Source organism: Podarcis tiliguerta, assembly GCF_965153285.1.
Source record: "Podarcis tiliguerta genome assembly, chromosome: 13".
Taxonomy (NCBI): domain Eukaryota; kingdom Metazoa; phylum Chordata; class Lepidosauria; order Squamata; family Lacertidae; genus Podarcis; species Podarcis tiliguerta.
The window spans coordinates 17,056,105-17,075,573 of record NC_139546.1 but is presented as its reverse complement, the minus strand read 5'-3'; the positions used below and the strand labels follow the sequence as shown (position 1 = coordinate 17,075,573).

At 46.6% G+C, this 19,469-nt stretch overlaps 1 protein-coding gene across 1 annotated transcript in view; it reads left to right on the top strand.

Moving 5' to 3' along the window:
- TRPM4 (transient receptor potential cation channel subfamily M member 4) overlaps window positions 1-19,469 on the top strand; it is a 47,141-nt gene continuing 27,672 nt past the window's right edge. Inside the window, exons 1-7 of the mRNA XM_083408120.1 lie at window positions 1-169; window positions 279-346; window positions 5,135-5,312; window positions 5,691-5,871; window positions 11,222-11,388; window positions 14,845-15,022; window positions 17,607-17,671. Coding sequence (XP_083264246.1) covers window positions 143-169; window positions 279-346; window positions 5,135-5,312; window positions 5,691-5,871; window positions 11,222-11,388; window positions 14,845-15,022; window positions 17,607-17,671 — 864 coding nt within the window. The 5' untranslated portion in view covers window positions 1-142. The remainder of the gene's footprint in view (window positions 170-278; window positions 347-5,134; window positions 5,313-5,690; window positions 5,872-11,221; window positions 11,389-14,844; window positions 15,023-17,606; window positions 17,672-19,469) is intronic.

The following is a 19,469-nucleotide window of genomic DNA, read 5'->3' as shown; positions in this document are numbered from 1 at the left end:
GCCGCCGCCTGTGGGTGGGATCTGAAGCTGTCTCTACCTTGCTCGGTCTTTCAATTACTCATTCCGGGTGAGACACCAGAGAAAGTGCCTGGAGAAACGCCGGCTGCAATCTGGCAGCGGCTGTGCACCAGTCTTCCGCTCCATGGCCAATTCTATCAAGAAAGACCAGGTACAGATCCCTCTTCAGACCGTGCCGGTTTTGTGGGCGATACAAGTCATGGGCCTGGGCTGTTGGTTTTCCAGGAGTGTTGTGTCCATAACTCCCGATTTCTCCGTAGGCATGGATCCCCAAACTCTTCAAGAAGAAAGTCTGCACCACATTTATCGAGCAACCGGGAGAACTTGGGTGAGTGAAGCCTGGTTTTATCGCCCTCGTCAAGATTCAGAATAGGCAACAGTGTGAAACCCCAACTTGCAGATCCTAGGGTTTGTGAGATGAGCGCACAACCCTAGAGTCTGGCAAGACTGGCCTGTACGGGCAGGGGTACCTTTACCTTTACCTTTTAACCCTCCCTTTCTCCTGTGCCTCTGCTACGGGTGGGAGAGGGATCTGATTCTGTTCTCTTTTAAATGGCAAACTTAGCTGGTTTGCACTTCTGAAACAATATAAAAACAGCAGCACAGCTGTCCTTCAGAATATTCACTTCTCCGAATTTTGCAATGCAGTTTTCTGGCATGTACAAATAAGTGTGTGTGTGTGTGTGTGTGTGTGTGTGTGTATACACACACACTAACAGGTGAATGCCTATGTTAGTGAAAATGACATACTAAAAAATTAGGAGGAACTGCTTTGCAAAAAGGAGTACTTAGGAGAAATTGCATGGAAGGATGTGTAGCTTGGGAGAAAATTGCACTAAAATTCTGATGAATTGAATATTTGCTCTAAAATGCCGAAAAGGACTTTTTAAAACTGATGTGGAAACTTTCAAAAACTTCTTTCCCCCACAAACTGATGTGCAAACCTAAGACTGGAAAGATGAGAAACTGAAACAGGCATATTTCCCTACTCCTTGGTCACTCCTATATTGCACTCCTAGCTTATTTTCTGCTTGCTCCCAGCACTGCCAGATATTAGCTGCATTTCTATGATTCCTCATCCCGTTCCCAATCCATTGTGCTCTCTGCCTAACACCTCTCAGCATCAGTTTCCTCCAGTGGTTTCTCTGTGTTAGGATGACCGCTTATACATCGCCAAACAGTAACAACCAGAGAGGAAATGCATCTAAAAAGGACCCAAATCTGTATTAAATCGGCACATAATTTGTGTATGCCGGTTTTTTAGGTTTAGATGCAAATTTATAATTAATTGCTACACTCTAAATACAAATGCAGGGCATTTTGCAGAAAGGGGAGGGGAAATGGGACCAGGTGACCTGAGAGGTTGCTTGCTGCACTATCTAGATCAGCCTTTCTCAACCTGTGGGTCCCCAGATGTTGTTGGACTGCAACTCCCATCATCCCTGAGCTCTGGCCTTGCTAGCTAGGGGTGATGGGAGTTGTAGTTCAAGAACATCTGGGGACCCACAGGTTGAGAAAGGCTGATCTAGGTGCTGCTAAGTACCGTATTTTTCGCCCTATAAGACGCACCAGACCACAAGATGCACCTAGTTTTTGGAGGAGGAAAACAAGAAAAAAAGTATTCTGAATCTCAGAAGCCAGAACAGCAAGAAGGATCGCTGCGCAGTGAAAGCAGCAATCCCTCTTGCTGTTGTGGCTTCTGTGATAGCTGTGCAGCCTGCATACGCTCCATAAGACGCACACACATTTCCCCTTACTTTTTAGGAGAGAAAAGGTGAGTCTTATAGAGCAAATAATATGGTAATGATGGTTAGCTTCAAGGCCCTTGATGTCCCTTTGTATAGTTCTTTGTTTTTAATTCAGACTTGGATCAGGTAGCCTTTCCAAGAGAGGACTACTTCCTGTAAAGTGGGACACATGGCAACCCCATTGTATACATATGTGTGTGTGTATATGTATGCATACACCAATTTCCATCATCTCTCCACTTTGCACACAGACACACACACACACACACACACGTTGCACCCCTTTCTACATTTTACAAACGAAAACTGGGAAACTCGTCTCTGCTTGCAACGCTGCAACTCTCATACCAAGGACCTGTGGCTGTGCTGCACACCGTTACCGCACACAGCCCGTTAACAGGTTGCTTAAATATGCAGCCTCCTCTGCAATCGTGCTGGTATTGATTCCTGAAGAAGGGCGTGTGTTAGTAAACGGATTGGTAGACTCCTTGGTGCCACCAGAGCAGGACTTTGGAGCAGGAGGCTAGGAGGTGATATTACCTTCGAAAGGTTGTGATGAGTGCCTAGAGTCACACCCACATTGCACATTTAAAGCATTCTTAAAGTCATTTTAGCTGTCATGGCTCTCACACACAGCTGCCTAATAACAATAATAATAACAATGGGAAATGCAGTTTGTTAAGCATGCTGGGAATCGTAGTTCTGTGTAATTATTTTGTTGGCATCTATCTGTCTAGAGAGAGGGGTGCGGGTGGCGCTGTGGGTTAAACCACAGAGCCTAGGACTTGCCGATCAGAAGGTTGGCAGTTCGAATCCCCGCGACAGGGTGAGCTCCCGTTGCTCAGTCCCTGCTCCTGCCAACCTAGCAGTTCGAAAGCACGTCAAAGTGCAAGTAGATAAATAGGTACCGCTTCGGCGGGAAGGTAAACGGCATTTCCGTGCGCTGCTCTGGTTTGCCAGAAGCGGCTTAGTCATGCTGGCCACATGACCCGGAAGCTGTACGCCGGCTCCCTCGGCCAGTAAAGCGAGATGAGCCCCGCAACCCCAGAGTCGGCCACGACTGGACCTAATGGTCAGGGGTCCCTTTACCTTTTAACTATCTGTCTCGAGAGATAATGGAGTCAGCCTCCGGGGGTGAAGTCAAACAGCTGCATGAGCAGGACCCAAGGGACCTCCCTGGGACGTGTGTATGGAGGTCCTGGGCTGCCCAGACGACAAGACCCCCCTCTCAGCCTCGCTAATGTGGTCCAAAAGAAAGCAGTGAAATATGTTTGGCACCAGCTTAGTTGCAGGCGTTGCGGGAAGGAGGCGTACAAGGCGCCATCCAACCATCTTAGGGACTCCACTTTAGATTTGGGTCGTTTACTCCTTAGCCTTTTCTTCTCCAAATGATTATCCTGCAAGGAAGTGAAGGCTTAGGATCAGAGTATTCCTTCTCCTCGATGGGGTACCTTCCTAGGTGGACGAGCTCCATCTTCCCCTCACGTCCCTCTGCAGCACGTCTCCTAATAACCCTCAGCGTACTACAGTTCCCAGGATTCTTGGCAGAGGCAGCCATGGCTGTTAAAGTGGGCATCAGAGCGCTTTAAATATATGCTGCAGACGTGACCTAAGACTATTAAGTCCACAGTAAGAAAAGTGAATAAATTTGATTATAATTGGAACATTGTTGTTTAATAATGATATTGGAAAGCTGTTACCTTCAGATTCAAGGAAACTCAGAAGGAAGGGACATTAATATGTTCATATGGTTGGATTTTTAAAACATTTAAGTTCGTTTTTATTGTTTGTTTGTTGTTGTTTTTCTTTGATGTTTTCTCTTGCGTTTGTTCTGGTTTGCCCTTCGGTTGTGCAATGTTTGTTGCAATATTTATTATAATTGTGGAAAATTTAATAAAAATTATTGGGGGGGGGGAGACTATTAAAGTCCAGAGTTTAAAATGACAGAGTTGCACTAGTGGTGCAAGTAATTTGATTGCAAGAGTTTCCGTTTTTCGTAAGTTATGTTGTTGGCTCTGTTTGTGTCCACTGCGGAATTGTATCAACTCAAAACACATTTTTCTACGTTCGGTGTTTCAGTATGCTATGAGCTGACTTCAGCGGAAGTGGTACAGTTGAGCACCGTGCATTTAAGCTAGGAAATAATTTGCCTAGGCACACAGCCTAGATCTGATACTATTTGCCCTCAAAAGCATTAAACAAGCAAACTTCTCCTACAATGTTGTTATAGCTAACAGTTCAACGTGATTCTCGCCAATGGGTGAGCATCAAAGGCTGCACATGACTGGAGAGTACATACTTAGTGTTTGTGTCCATGAAAATGCATGTGTGCGCTAAAGACAAGATATATCATGTTAGGTTGTGGGTGAACATATCAGACGACACAGCGATTCTTCAAACAGCTCTTGTTTATTCACAGGCCAGGACAGAACTGAGCTGAAGGGCTCAGTCAGGATGCTTATATAAATCTCCAGTACAATGTTACTGTAACAATTTCCTAAAACTATCCAATCACTGAACGTCACTTTTGATCCTTCATTTGCATAGCTATCTACAGTACCCATCCAATCACGTCACTTCATTTGCATAACTCCGGTATGTACAGTGTCCCCCTGCTGGCCCAGGGTGAGAACTTCAGTACATAACATATCAGGTCCCCACACAAGATACCTAAGTCCTAGAGGCCTTTCCTTGGTAATGGATGAGAGCCAATAAACTGAAGCTCAAGCCAGATCAAGCAGGAGGCACTATTAGGGGGTGGTTCCCTATATCAGATGAATACGGAGGTTGCCTGCTATTGATGGGTTTACTTTCCCTCTGAAGGAGGAGGTGTGCACCTTGGGGTACTTCTGAATCCATTGCTGTCCAGAAGGCCTTGGTCATGGGTAGGCAAACTAAGGCCCGGGGGCCGGATCCGGCTCCATCGTCTTCTAAATCCGGCCCATGGACAGTCCGGGAACCAGCTTGTTTTTACATGAGTAGACCAGCGTGTTTTTACATCAGGTTACATACGCTTCAGGTTACATACACTTCAGGTTACAGACTCCGCTAACCCAGAAATAGTGCTTCAGGTTAAGAACTTTGCTTCAGTATGAGAACAGAAATTGTGCTCTGGCGGCGCGGCGGCAGCGGGAGGCCCCATTAGCTAAAGTTTTGCTTCAGGTTAAGAACAGTTTCAGGTTAGGAACGGGACGAATTAAGTACTTAACCAGAGGTAATACTGTATACTTTTTTCTCAGCTGCCAGGGGCCTTTCTTAACCCAAGGTGTGGACCCAAAGGAGAACAGGCTTTTGCCTATGCCCTCCCCCAAAAAACTTAGGGGTACACCCTTTTTCAGATCTCTCCTCTGTGCTGTCCCGTTCCGCAGGGGTCTTTGCTTATGCCAGTGCGGCAGCCCTCGCAGCAAGCACATCGCGGTAGCCACAGAAGACGCCTTTGGAGCAGCCATTGTCAGCAAATGGGACTCAGCCCAACACACAACAGAGGGGCCTACCGACGCCTATGGCGAGGTGAAGTTTGTGGGCACCGGCCGCAGACCCAGCAAGGTAAGGTTTTTCCTGGAAGGGGATAGATTGTGGAGGTGGCAGAGCTATGGGCGAAGACAACAACAACAATTTATTTATACCCCGCACATCTGGCTGGGTTTCCCCAGCCACTCTGGGCGGCTTCCAACAATAGTCTATTAAACATTAAAAGCTTCCCTAAACAGGGTTGCCTTCAGATGTCTTCTAAAAGTAGTTGTTTCTCTCTGGTGGGAGGGTGCCACTACCGAGAAGGCCCTCTGCCTGGTTCCCTGTAACTTGGCTTCTCGCAGCGAGGGAACCGCCAGAAGGCCCTTGGAGCTGGACCTCAGTGTCCGGGCAGAACGATGTGGGGGGGTGGAGATCTTGAGGTCAACATTCTCACTCCTCTTCCCACTGCAGTTCATTCGCCTCTCGGACACGTCTGACCCTGCTGCTGCTTACGGCCTGGTAATGCACCACTGGAAAATCCCACGTCCCAACCTGGTGGTGTCAGTGGTAGGGGGCGAAGGCGAGGTACGGGTGAGGGCCTGGCTTAAGGATGTGCTGAGAAAAGGGCTCGTCAAAGCCGCCCAGAGCACAGGTAAGGACCACCCTGTGGCCTGTTTTCATTCCACACCTTTGCGCTTTCATCGCTGGTGTTTCAGACTCATGTGATCAAAACACTGCACTATGGCCAGTGTGATTCCTGGTCCTGCTGATACTCTGTACTATGAGTAGGCAGACTAAGGCCCGGGGGCTGGATCCAACCCAATCCCCTTCTAAATCCGGCCAGCGGATGGACCAGGAATCAGCTTGTTTTTACATGATAAGAATGTTTCCTTTTATTTAAAATGCATCTCTGGGTTCTTTGTGGGGCCTGCCTGGTGTTTTTACATGAGCAGAATGTGTGCTTTTATTTAAAATGGGTTATTTGTGGGGCATAGGAATTCGTTCATTCCCCCCCCTTAAAAATATAGTCTGTCCCCCCACAAGGTCTGAGGGACAGTGGACTAGCCCCCTGCTGAAAAAGTTTGCTGACCCCTGCTGTGTACTGCATATAAAACTAAAAAAAATGTTAAGGGAATTTTCGACGTTAGTAAAGAAACAGCAATTTGGATGCGGTATAAACACGCAACACCAGATGGCGCCAGAGGGCAGGAAATTTTAAAACACACTTTTCCATAGGGATTTCTTTCTTTTGTGATAACAATCCAGTGCAGGAATGCAGGGGTATGCATACCCCTAAACATTTTTGTTGACATTCTTTCTGCCAAGAAGCAAAGCTGCTTTCAGCTGCAGGAGCAGGCTTCGTAGGACCCGGTGCGCTCGTCTATGCCATTTCCGTTGCCTCCTCCAGCAGTAACAACAAAGGCGGTGGGGGGGGGGGAGCGCAGCCCGGGCTTCCTTGCCACTACGGGAACCAATCACAAAGCAGAGCCTTCCTAGCCACACGCCACTAGCTCCTGTCCCCTTCCCTCAAGGCCCGTTCATGCTTGGAAAACTCTGTGGGGCTGTCCTGGAAGCACCGTGTAGCTGCACCTATAGACGTACAGTGGTACCCCGCAAGACGAATGCCTCGCAAGACGGAAAACCCGCTAGACGAAAGGGTTTTCCGTTTTTCAATGTGCTTCGCAGGACGAATTTCCCTATGGGCTTGCTTCGCAAGACGAAAATGTCTTGTGTGTCTTGAGATTTTTTTCCGCTCCCCACCCCCTTTTTCTAAGCCGCTAAGCCGCTAATAGCCTTTTAGCAGCTAATCCACTAATCCCTTAAGCCTTTAATAGCCGCTAATAGCCGCTAATAGCGCTAATCCGCTAATAGGGTTGCTTCGCAAGACGAAAAAACCGCTAGACGAAGAGACTCGCGGAACGAATTAATTTCGTCTTGCGAGGCACCACTGTATTTTTAAAAGATAGCTTGAAAGATGCAGCCCCAGTTTCCCGCATAGTTTCCCCCTCCCGCGCACACAACAAAACGTCGTAGCAAAAGGCAAAGCGCTTGTACTGTTTTTGCACGTGGGTCTTTAATAAGAGTTTTGACAGCTGCGGCCCTGCGTGCGTTATATGTGAGCTGTTTGCTGTGTATATGAGGTAATGCTTGTCCTTTGCACTTTTGTCCATTTGCTGTATTTATTTTTCCCGATTTGAACTATAAAATGGTGATTTTCTTGAGTCAAAATGAGAGTACCCCCAAACATTTTTTTTATTATTTTTTTTAAAGCACTGTAACAATTTAATTTCTGACTTATTTATAGTGGGTTCCCCTCCCTCTACCTGTGTCTAGATCCAGCCTAGATCAGGCTGCAAAGCTTACTTTTTATATAAAGTACAGTGGTGCCCCGCAAGACGAATGCCTCGCAAGACGGAAAACCCGCTAGACGAAAGGGTTTTCCGTTTTGGAGGTGCTTTGCAAAACGAATTTGCTAAGGGCTTGCTTCGCAAGACGAAAATGTCTTGCGAGTTCCTGCGGGGTTTTTTCCCCTCTCCCCCCCCCTTTTCCCCAAGCCGCTAAGCCGCTTAACAGCTGATCGCTAAGCCGCTTAACAGCTGATCCACTAAGCCCGCTAAGCGGCTAATAGCCTTTTAGCAGCTAATCCGCTAATCCCTTAAGCCTTTAATAGCCACTAATAGCCGCTAAGCCGCTAATAGCGCTAATCCGCTAAGCCGCTAATGGGCTTGCTTTGCAAGACGAAAAAAACCGCAAGACGAAGAGACACGCGGAACGGATTCTTTTCGTCTTGCAAGGCACCACTGAAATTGTTGGGGAGGGGCAAAAGGAAAGGGAAAGTTACCATATATTTCGCTCTATAGGGCGCATCCGACCATAGGATGCACCTTGTTTTAGAGGGGGAGAACAAGAAAAAAAAATCTCCCCCTCTCTGCTCAGCGCCCCTTCAGCGAAGCGGCAGGAGAAACAGAGCCCCTTCCATTTCTCCTCCCGCTTCGCTGAAGAGGCGCTGTGCAGAGCCTCTCCAGCAAAGCAAAGCCAGGAGAGCAAAGAGGGATTGGTGCGGCAGGTTGCGTTCTGCTCATGTTGCTAACAGGGCTCCAGAACAGATCCCGTTCGCAACCAGAGGTACCACTGTACTTTGGAGGCGGTATGTGTTTCTGCAGCTGCAGAAGTGCGCTCAAACAGGAGGTTGCTTTGGTACATTTCACAAGGAGGAGAGACCTGCCTGCAATGTGGAAGGCGTGATTATTGCAAAAAAAGCTTGCGTGCATGACTGAAGGAGAAGGAAGCAACAGCTGCTGCTTCCAGAAGGGTGTTTTGTGTGCTTTTCTTATTCTTATCCCTGTCAGTGTTTATGTTTGAGAAGGAGTGCTGTTTTGGGGTGTGTTTATGGCAGCAGTTGTGAGCTCTTTGCCTGGGCGTGGGTTATTGAGAGAGAGGGAGAGATGGCCTGGGTACACAGCGGTACATTCCCAGCCTGTCTTTTGTGCGTCTAATTTGTGAGATAGTCAGTTTATGTATGGGTCACGGGGTTGATCCTTGTCCAATAGGTGTGTCTCGAGTGAATGATTGGCATCCTCTGTCTTTTGTGGTCATTTGTCAAATATAACAACAGGTTACACCTGTTAGCAAGGGGGTGGCCTAGGGGCAGGCAGCGTAACAGCTGCTTTCAACGGTCCCAGACAAGCACACCACCTTTCAATATTTAAATAAATATTGATGAAATGTGTAATGAATATTGAAAAAATATATTTTAATAATAATATGCACAGAGACGGAAAGAAAATGTAGCTAAAACCAAGGAAGGGTGGCAAACAAAACTGATGGACTTTGCAGAAACGGAGACACTTGCCAGAAGAATAAGAAACCAAGAAGAGATAATAATAATAATAATTTATTTATACCCCTCCCATTTGGTTTGACTTCCCCAACCACTCTGGATGGCTCCCAACAGAATATTAAAAACACGATAAAACATCAGACATTAAAAACTTCCCTAAACAGGGCTGCCTTCACATGTCTTCTAAAAGTCAGATAGCTGCTCATTTCCTTGACATCTGAAGGGAGGACGATTCCACAGGGCAGGCGCCACTACCAAGAAGGCCCTCTGCCTGGTTCCCTGTAACCTCACTTCTTGCAGTGAGGGAACCGCCAGAAGTTCCTCGGAGCTGGACCTCAGTGTCCAAGCTGGACAATGGGGGGAGATTTGTGGGCTGTTTGAGGAACTATTGTAAATTGTCAGCTGTTAGGGACTGGGCAGAGGAGGAGGAATGGTGGAGACCCTTTCCCATCCTGACCCAGGGAGGAGGAATAGGAAGACAGTATAGATTTACAACAGGGGTTTGTGGGAGATCGCAGCTCAGAGGCAGATGAGGGGAAAAGCTGGGGAAATCATGGGGGAGCCGGAACAACACCCAACTGACATGTTGTCATTAGAAAACATTCCAGACCCTCCATCTCCCAGAACCAGGCGAGCTTTAAAAGTAGGAGAGCAAAGAGCTCAAAAACAGAGGGCATGTTGCAGCACCCATAGAAGCGATGGATTAATAAGTGAGACTGACGGGGGGGGGGGCAGAGATTCACTCGGGACAACGCCATTATCCAAGAGCAGCCATAGGCAAGCTCCGGCCCTTCAGATGTTTTGGGACTACAGTTCCCATCATCCCTGACCACTGGTCCTGTTAGCTAGGGATGATGGGAATTGTAGTCCCAAACATCTGGAGGGCCGGAGTTTGCCTATGCCTGTCCAAGAGGCTCTGTTCTATAACCTCTCTCTGTAAAGTTTGAAATTAAAAAAAAGGACTGTAAGAAACTTTTCCTTGTCTTTATACTTTCCTGGGCAACCAGCCGGGAGCTGCTGACATTAGCAGGATTAATATAAAAACGTGCCGTAAGAATTAATTTAAGGGGAATATCAATAATTAAATTAATCTGGATATGCAGTAATAAAGGATAAAACGTAAGTAAGCAGAGAAGGGAGGAGGGGATCCAATTTAAGGATTTGTTTATTTTTATTGGATATATTTTTTATTATTTATTTATACTTTTCAAGTTTGTGCATTTCACTAATTTTACAATCATTTTGACATTTCATTTTTTAAAAATAATATTTATTAGAAGTTTTATAGTTACAGAAAGAAAGTATAAGAGGAAAAAAAACAATAAATTTTTTTGCAAACAATACATCAAAAAGAAAAAGAAAAAACAATACATCAAAATAACAACAAAAACATTTAAAAACACGTCCAATTTCCATATCTTTATCTTTCATTTACTTGTTTCCTCGACTTCCTCACACCTCCCTTTTTTGTATTCTAGTTCAACTTGGCTAATTCAGCAAATCCTTTACCTCTTTCTCAATTTTTTGTTCTATAATTTATCTTAACATTTTGACATTTCAGAACTTGACTTCCTTCCCCCTCTTTCTGCGGTTCCTTAAATTTGTCTTTAATATCTTCTGCACATCCAAATTAACCCAATTTACTAATTTATTCATCTTCTCTAAATATATACTCATAAAACTGCAGGTTATTACTATAATCCTGCAAATGTTTTTATATCTGTTTATAATTTATCTGCAAATACTCAATAAACCATTTCCATTCTTTTGAAGAAGAAAAATAGTTATCTTGATTTCTTATTCTTCTGGCAAGTTTCTCCATTTCTGCATATTCCATAAGTTTTTGTGTCCATTCTTCCTTTGCTGCGACTTCTGCTTCTTTCCATTTTGGGGCAAGTCACATTCTTGCCGCTATAGTACCATACATGAATAAGTTCCTATACATTTTAGGTAGTTCTGTCCCTATAATTCCCAAATTATAGGGATAGATATGCAATTTTGGATATGTAATTTTGTGTAGAATTATTTGTAAAATGGCAAAATGAAAAATAATTGATGATGATGATGATAATGTTTTATTTCCAAGACCATACTTTATTTTTATTTTTTGGTAACACACGCCACTTTTGTAATTCACACATGCTTTGCCACTCCTACACAGGTGCCTGGATTATGACTGGTGGACTCCAAGCTGGCGTCGGACGCCATGTTGGGGAAGCTGTGAGGGACCACACGACCGCTAGTTCTAACCCCAGCACCCATGTGGTGGCGATGGGCATTGCTCCGTGGGGCATCGTCGAGCAGCGCCAATGTCTTGTGAACCCCAAGGTATTGGAGAGGGGGGGTGACAGAGAACACTGCAAATGGGTACAGAGGTGATGGGATGGGCGTGGAAGACACAGCAGGTTATTTCGGTCCTTCCGGCAGGGCGGGGGGGTCAAGAGCAGGTCAGCAATAACTCACATGGTGTCAGTGAACTCTCTTTATTCAAAGAAACGAAATCAGCTCAGGAGGATAGGTCTTCCGTGTCGAGGTCCCCAGGTCCACCCCAAATAACTCACACATCACACAGAAATTTTTGTTTAAGATTTTTGGCATAATTTTGGCCACAACTTTATTAGAATACAAATTTGTGAGTGGTTGCGTAGGCATTGGTTGCGACTATCTGTCCCCACCATGGGGGACAGACTGACATTCCGCACGATGCGAAAGTCAGAATGGGGGAATACACTTGGGGGTTACGCGGAGCAGGGAACCTGCCCTCACCCCAAATGCAACCAGGAGCTCATTGCTATGGCCCGAGCCCCCTTGACAGAGTGGATAAGCAATAGTTAGCTCCCAATTCCTTTAACGGAATCCCTTGCAGCAGCAGCATTAGAGGGGCAGGCACAGCCAATCCATGCCCCTCAACCAACCAAACCATAAACCAATGCCTAACCGCGAACCTTACAAGTTGTGACGAATTGCTATGCAGTAGGCAAAAACCAAATGGCCCCAGCCAATCAGCCAGATGGATTCCTACCAGGCCCCTGCCCCAAGAGCAGACGACCCCATGACAGGCATAGCAAGGTCAAAGCGAACAACCCTATTCTAGGGAGGGAGGGACAGGCAATCCGATGCACGGGCGAAAAGAGGAAGCCCTAGCCTCGTGCAAGGAGTTTTAGTATTTCTGGCTGTCAATCAATAAATGGCAACATTAACTTCCTCCCAACAACAAGGGAAGCCCCAATCACATCAGTGGCCAACGATCAATTAGCCCGCCCTCCAACTTTGGAGTGTCCTGGAGGCCCCCACCGCAACACGTGCTCTCCATGAAGGAGAACACGCTTTGTGAGCACAGCAACTCTTCCCGGTCAATCTTGCCCAAATGAAGCAAGTACTGTATTTTTTGCTCTATAAGACGCACCCGACCATAAGACGCACCTAGTTTTAGAGGAGGAGAACAAGAAAAAAACATTCTCTCTCTCTCTGTGCAGCGCCTCTCCAGCAAAGCGGGAGGAGAAATGGAAGGGGCTCCATTTCTCCTGCCGCTTTGCTGAAGGGGCGCTGCGTAGCTCTCCCTCTCTGCGCAGCGCCTCTCCAGCGAAGCGAAGTTAGAACAGCAAGAGGGATTGCTGTGCAGCGAAAACAGCGATCCCTCTTGCTGTTCTGGCTTCTGGGATAGCTGTGCCAACCCCTTCCAGGGCAGGGGGAGCGTTCCTCCTGTTGCCCTGAAGACATAGCTGTCAACTTACAGATTTGAAAATAAGGGACCAGCAGCCTTGAAAATAAGGGACCAGCAGCCAAAATAAGGGACCTGCAGCCTCACCTGTTCCAGGCACTCCAGTCTTCCTGTCCTCCTGCAGTCTGGTCAAATTCATGCTGGTAGCTTCGAGAACACTGTCCAACCAACTTTGTAACCAGAGGTTCAACTGAATAGAATCTGAATCACATGCACCACAAGGCCTATGCAGCCTCAACTTAAGATGGCTCCCCGGCCTGGCTTTGCACTGCAAAGTTTGCAGCAGCACGTGCAACAAAATGGCATCCAGCATTCAAAAACCCCCTCAGCTTGCATTAACTAGCCACACACAAGGCATGCAAGCTCCACCCCCCAGTTGTTCTTAGACTTCTTATTGGGTCAGCAACACAGCCAAGCAACACAGTTGGAGCCTCCCTCCTCCCTGGCCGGCAGGGAGGGAGGGAGAGGAGCTGCTTGCTTTGAAATTTAAGTGACATCATTTAAGGGACATTTAAGGGACATCTATCAATAAGGGACAGCAGCGGGACATGGCGCTGGAATAAGGGACTGTCCCTTCAAATAAGGGACACTAGACAGCTATGCCTGAAGAGGCTTCGCGCGGCTATCCCTGAAGCCAGTAGGGCAAGAGGGATCGGTGCACACTGATCCCTCTTGCTCTCCTGGCTTCAGCGAAAGCTGTGCAGCCCGCATTCGCTCCATAAGACGCACACACATTTCCCCTTACTTTTTAGGAGGGGAAAGGCGCGTCTTAAAGAGCGAAAAATGCGGTAGTCAGGAGGGAAGGTCACCACCTTCCCACAGGTGCCCAAGTCTCCTCCCTTCCTGGGTCCCTTCGCAGCAAACTGAGACTACCATGCCTTGTCTGTCTTTGCTGTGTCCTCTTCACACCTCTTTAGGTTCTGGGATGCCAGCAAGGAGGGGAGCTGGGCTGGGACTCCCTGGCTTCTTCACCAGCTGGCCTCTTCTCTGCCTCTTGGCCAGCCTCTGCTTCTGTTTCTGCTTCTGAACTGCTCTCTGCCACAGGCTCTCCCTGCTCACTAAACCCTGTTGCTTCTTCAGCTTCCGACACCTCTTCTGCTCCCAGTCTTCTCCCTCTTCTTCCTCTGACCACACATCATCACCCCATCACCAACCCCCGGGCTCTGGGCCTTCTTCCCTTGGGGGTTCCCTAGCTGGTGCCTCCCCCAGCTCCTCTGCATCCAACTATTATATTAATAAGAATTTATTATTTATACCTTGCCCATCTGGCTGGGTTTTCCCAGCCGCTCTGGGTGGCTCCCAACAGAATATCAAAAACACGATAAAACATCAGACATTAAAAACTTCCCTAAACAGGGCTGCCTTCAAATGTCTTCTAAAAGTCAGATAGTTGTTTATTTCCTTGACATCTGGTGGGAGGGTGTTCCACAGGCAGGTGCCACCACTGAGAAGGCCCTCTGCCTGGTTCCCTGTAACCTCACTTCTCGCAGTGAGGGAACCGCCAGAAGGCCCTCGGAGCTGGACCTCGGTGTTCGGGCAGAATGATGGGGGGGGAGACGCTCCTTCAGGTATACTGAGCTGAGGCCTTTTAGGGCAGGCATCGGAAAACTTGGCCCTTCAGATGTTTTGGGACTACAACTCCCATCATTTCTAGCTAACAGGACCAGTGGTCAAGGATGTGGGGAGTTGTAGTCTCAAAATATCTGGAGAGCCGGGTTTGCCTATGCCTGCTTGAAAGGAACACTTTGAATTGTTCCCGGAAACGTACTGGGAGCCAATGTAGGTCTTTCAGGACGGGTGTTATGTGCAGTGGCGTAGCGTGGGTTGTCAGCACTCGGGGCAAGGCAAGTAATTTGCGCCCCAACCCATGGATTTGCACCCCCTAACCCTAACCCCCAGATGTTGCGGCCGGTGCGGCCGGCCCCCCATGCACCCCCCACACTACGCCACTGGTTATGTGGTCTTGGCAGCCACTCCCAGTTACCAGTCTCGCTGCCACATTCTGGATTAAAAATCCCTGGCTCCTTCCTTCATTTGCTCCCTGTTTTTCCCTCCTTCTGCAGGGTTTGTTCCCAGCACTTTATCCCAGGACAGTCCCTTCTGCCCCTTACTGCCCTCTGGATGCCAACCACTCTGCCTTCTTCTTGGTGGACAACGGGACGCAGGGCAGGGTGGGCGGCGAGGCCTCCTTCCGTGCCCGACTGGAACGCTACATCGCCCAGCAGAAAGTGGGAGCTGGCGGTAAGACACTTTCCTCGTTCGCAAAGATTTCATTTCCTTGGCTTACCTTGGGGCGGGTGGCCACGTCCGCTGCCTCAAAAGAGGAATTGCATCAGGATGTGGGGGGACAGGCCAAGTTTATTTCTTTCAAGAAAAGGAATTTAACGTTTGTATATGATGCTGTATTTGTACAGTTGCAGATTTAGAGGTGATTTCTGTAATTTAAATTTAAATTCATAGATAGTCTATCTGAAAAAATAAACCGAGAATTGAATTTGTATCAAAATGGGAGGCCTTCAAAACACATCTTAAACACAATTATACCATGTTAAAACCTGTAGTAGCTTTTGAGTGATCCCAGCAGTTTTTATTAATTGCTTATATAACGCTAAACATTTATAAATTGTGAAAATATGAACATAAAAAATAGTATTGTGATATGGCAGTAAATTTATGTAAAAAGAATTAAGGAATAAATGGGAAGTCGGGTATAAAAGATAATGAGATTTTTTTACTTTTATTGTAGCATGAAATTGTAATCATAAATTGTTGTCAAAATTTTTATCTTAATAACAGATTGTGTAAATTTCATTCTCTTTCCTTTTCTCTCCCCTCTTAAGTTGTACCCCCTTTTCAGTATCGTTCCCTTTTTTTGTATGTAATAAGAACGGAAATAAAATAACATTTCAAAAAAACAAAAAACAAAACAAATTTAAATTCAAATACAATGCATTGGGATGTGTGTGATGAGGGTCCTACTCAGGGTAGACCAATTGAAATTCTGTATAATAATAATAATAATTTATTATTTATACCCCACCCATCTGGCTGGGTTCCCCCAGCCACTCTGGGCGGCTTCCAACAGAAGATTAAAAATACATTAAAACATCAGTCATTAAAAACTTCCCTAAACAGGGCTGCCTTCAGATGCCTTCTAAACGTCAGATAGTTTATTCAGGTTCCTGCCCCAGGTGTCCTCAGCTGCACTGCTTATTACTGCTGCTTCTGTTTTATGTTAGCCTAGCGACAACAGCAGTGAGCTTCCTTAGAGACACAAACCTTTGCAGAGGGAAAGCCCTTGAATCGCTTAAATGAGCCAAGCGGTGCCAGACCTGGTGGTGGGAGGGTTTGGGTCAGTGTCCCCATAGGAAAAAGGCCTGTCTCCCACATCCCTGGGGGTGAGGCCTGATTTTTCTCCGACTTGGCAAACCTGTTCTGTATTCCTTCAGCCCATAAATGACATAATGTTTTCTCGAGCAAACTACTTTGTCAGCTCAGGAGAAGGCTGAAGATTAGGAGGACCTTACTCTCTAACGTCAAAGTTTCTACACGGAGGGTGTTGTTGTTTGTATTGGAGGAATATTCAGTTTGTGCTCCCCCCCCCACACACACATCTGTTGTTTGAAACAGCAGGGTTCAGGCACAGTATTGCCACCTTAGCAAGGCCAGAGTTTGCTGCCTCATTAACTAATACAGTGGTACTGTTCGACTTCCGAAACGTTCCACAACCGAGGCGCAATGGGCTGTCGGCAAAGGGAATGGAGAAAATTGAGAAACCGTTCAACTTCTGAGGCGCGTTTGAAAAAGAAAGCACTCACTTCCGGGTTTTCGGCGTTCGAAAACCAAAGCGTTCGGCTTTTGAGACGCTCGAAAACTGAGGTACCACTGTACACATTTCCGGTGAACGCTCGGGTCGTGAACATGGTCTGTGTGGGATGCACATTCGCAACCCGCAGCGTTCGCAACCCGCATCTGCGCACGCACAGGTTGTGATTTAGTGCTTCTGTGCATGCACGACCGCCGTTCCGGTACTTCCGGGTTTCGGCGGGTCCGTAACCCGAAAAAACACAACCTGAAGCGTCTGTAACCCGAGGTATGACTGTACCCGGAATTCTGTGGCTGCTTGTTGTAAATAAAAATATGCCCTTTTCCCTTATGGGGTATCCAAGAGCCCATATAGAGTCCTTACATAGGTTCCCTATTGGTAGGAGAAAATAACAGAGGCCAACCAGAGAATATTGAGAAGCAAAGCAGCTAGTAAGCTTGATCTTTATTGATCTGTTGCAACAGGGTGCTCCCTCACACGCAGGAGAGGAAGAGGACCCCCAAAATTGCCGTGCAAGGGCTTATAAAGACTTTTGAAATTCCCATCCTGTAGATCAAGACCACCCCCAGAAACATTATGCATACATCACAGAAGGGGTATAACCTAAGACCACCCCTCAGATGCATCCCACTTACATCACAGAAATTTAAATGTTGTTTTTCTCCTGTCACAGTTTATCTCCTGTCTGGCAAGTTACTTGATTGGATTTCCTGGGGAGCCTGGCCATTCTTTTGTAGTGGTAAAATACTTATTTCCTGGGCCAGGTCACAGGCTCACACCTTATTCAAACAGACATATCTTGTGAGGAAAGAGACAATGGGGAGGCTTTTCCAGTTTAACCTTGCAGAGAAAGGATTTGGTCAGTTTAGGAATCAAAATGGTTCCAGGTTGGTCTTCCTGTGTTGATCTATGTATGTGCAGTTATGAACATTACCATATATCTATGTATCATTAGGTTTCTCTTGTGTAATTTCCTTATCTCACTGCTGTTGCCCGCAGGTGCTGGGAGTATTGAAATTCCTGTGTTGCTGCTGCTCATCAGCGGGGACTCGGCTATGTTCAAGGTAATGGGCGTGAGAGCTTGTGAAGGGAAGTGGGATGGGGAGAGAGTTGCATACCCCTCAACTGTCCCGGGAAAAACAGGACACCCTGCTTTTTTGCACGAGAGCACGGCAGCCATTTTGGGTGCCGTGATATTGCATTTTTTGGGGGGAAACCTTTTAGGAAGGACCGCAGTCTCACACGGGATCACATGACTCACCTGGGAGTGTGGCCCGCAAGCTGCATTCTGGCTATTGGCCTGGACCTGTTGGAGGGTATGGGCTTGCGGGAGACACCCTGTCCTCAAAGAAGGAGCTGTTGGGAAGGAGAGACACAAATGAAGTGGTCCTGTGAACGTGGTAAAAGGGGCAGTAGGAAGTGAGGTGGACAGACTCGAGGTTTGCCAGATCTACAGTGGAAACTCGGTTGTCGAACGTAATCCGTTCCAGAAGACCGTTCGGCTTCCAAAATGTTCAATAACCGAGGCGCAAAAGGAGAATGTCAATTTCAATGGTGAAAACGGAAAAACATGCCGCAGAAGCCGTTTGACTTCCAAGGCGCGTTCAGAAACGGAAGCAATTACGTTCAAAAACCAAAACATTTGGCTTCCAAGACGCTCAAAAACCAAGGTTCTATTGCATTTTTGCATTTCTTTTGTTTTTTTACTAGAACCTCAGGATCTACAAGCCAGGAGCCAGGAGCAAAAGACATAGCTGAAATTAAAAACAAACAAACTAGGGTGCTTCTGAGCACATTCTGGCCATAAGAATTTGTTTTCTGTGCAATGACTGAACTGAGCTCACAATCCTTTCACGTCAAAGTCCGCTTCCAGTTAGCTTTTTCTGGCTGCATACATTTAAAGCGCATCCTAAAGCACACACCTCTTTGAGGAATCCTAGGAACTATAGATTGTTATGGGTGCTGAGAACTGTAGCTCTGTGTACAGTTCCCAGGATTCTTGTGAGGGTGCCCTTCAAATGTATGGGGTGTATGGAGCCTTCATTTCAGCAGCCGAATGTGGGTGCAAAAGTTGTTCTATTGTTAAACAAATGGGAGCCAGAAACCCTTGGCAACATGCTGCAAATCACCCTTTGTGTATTTGATATACACATTTGGGCGGGGGGGGGGGGGGGCTGGTGCCAAAATATGCATAAAGAAGCATATAACGATAACAACGTCCCAAAATTCATGAAACCAAAATATATTAGGCAAAATTGCATATGAACATGTGTCTATCAGGAAGTCTTTGAAATAAATCACAAGCTGATGTGGTACACGGAAGTCAAGATTGGAAATAATAATAATAATAATTGTATACAGTCATACCTTGGATGACGAACATCTTGTGAGTCAAACATTTTGGCTCCCAAATGCCACAAACCCGGAAGTGAGTGTTCAGGTTTGTGAACGTTATTTGGAAGCCAAACATCCGAAGTGGCTTCCGATTGGCTGCAGGAAGCTCCTGCAACCAATCGGAAGCAACGTCTTGGTCGTCGAACGTTTTCGGAAGCCGAATGGACTTCTGGAACGGATTCCGTTTGACAACCAAGGTATGATCATTATGCCTTATATCTGCAGGTCTCAGGGCGGTTCACAACATAAAATCGCAGCATAAAATCACAAAATACATACCGTATTGGCCCGAACATAAGTCACACCTGAATATAAGGCACACTTTTAAAATTGGAGGAGGGAGGAAAGAAAAGAAAAAACCTGAATATAAGCCGCTCCATTCCTCATTGCTATTGGCTGCATAGGGGGGGCGTGTTCCCCTTCCTTGCTCTCTCTCCCTTCCTGTTCTTGGGGGGGGGAACGGGGGGA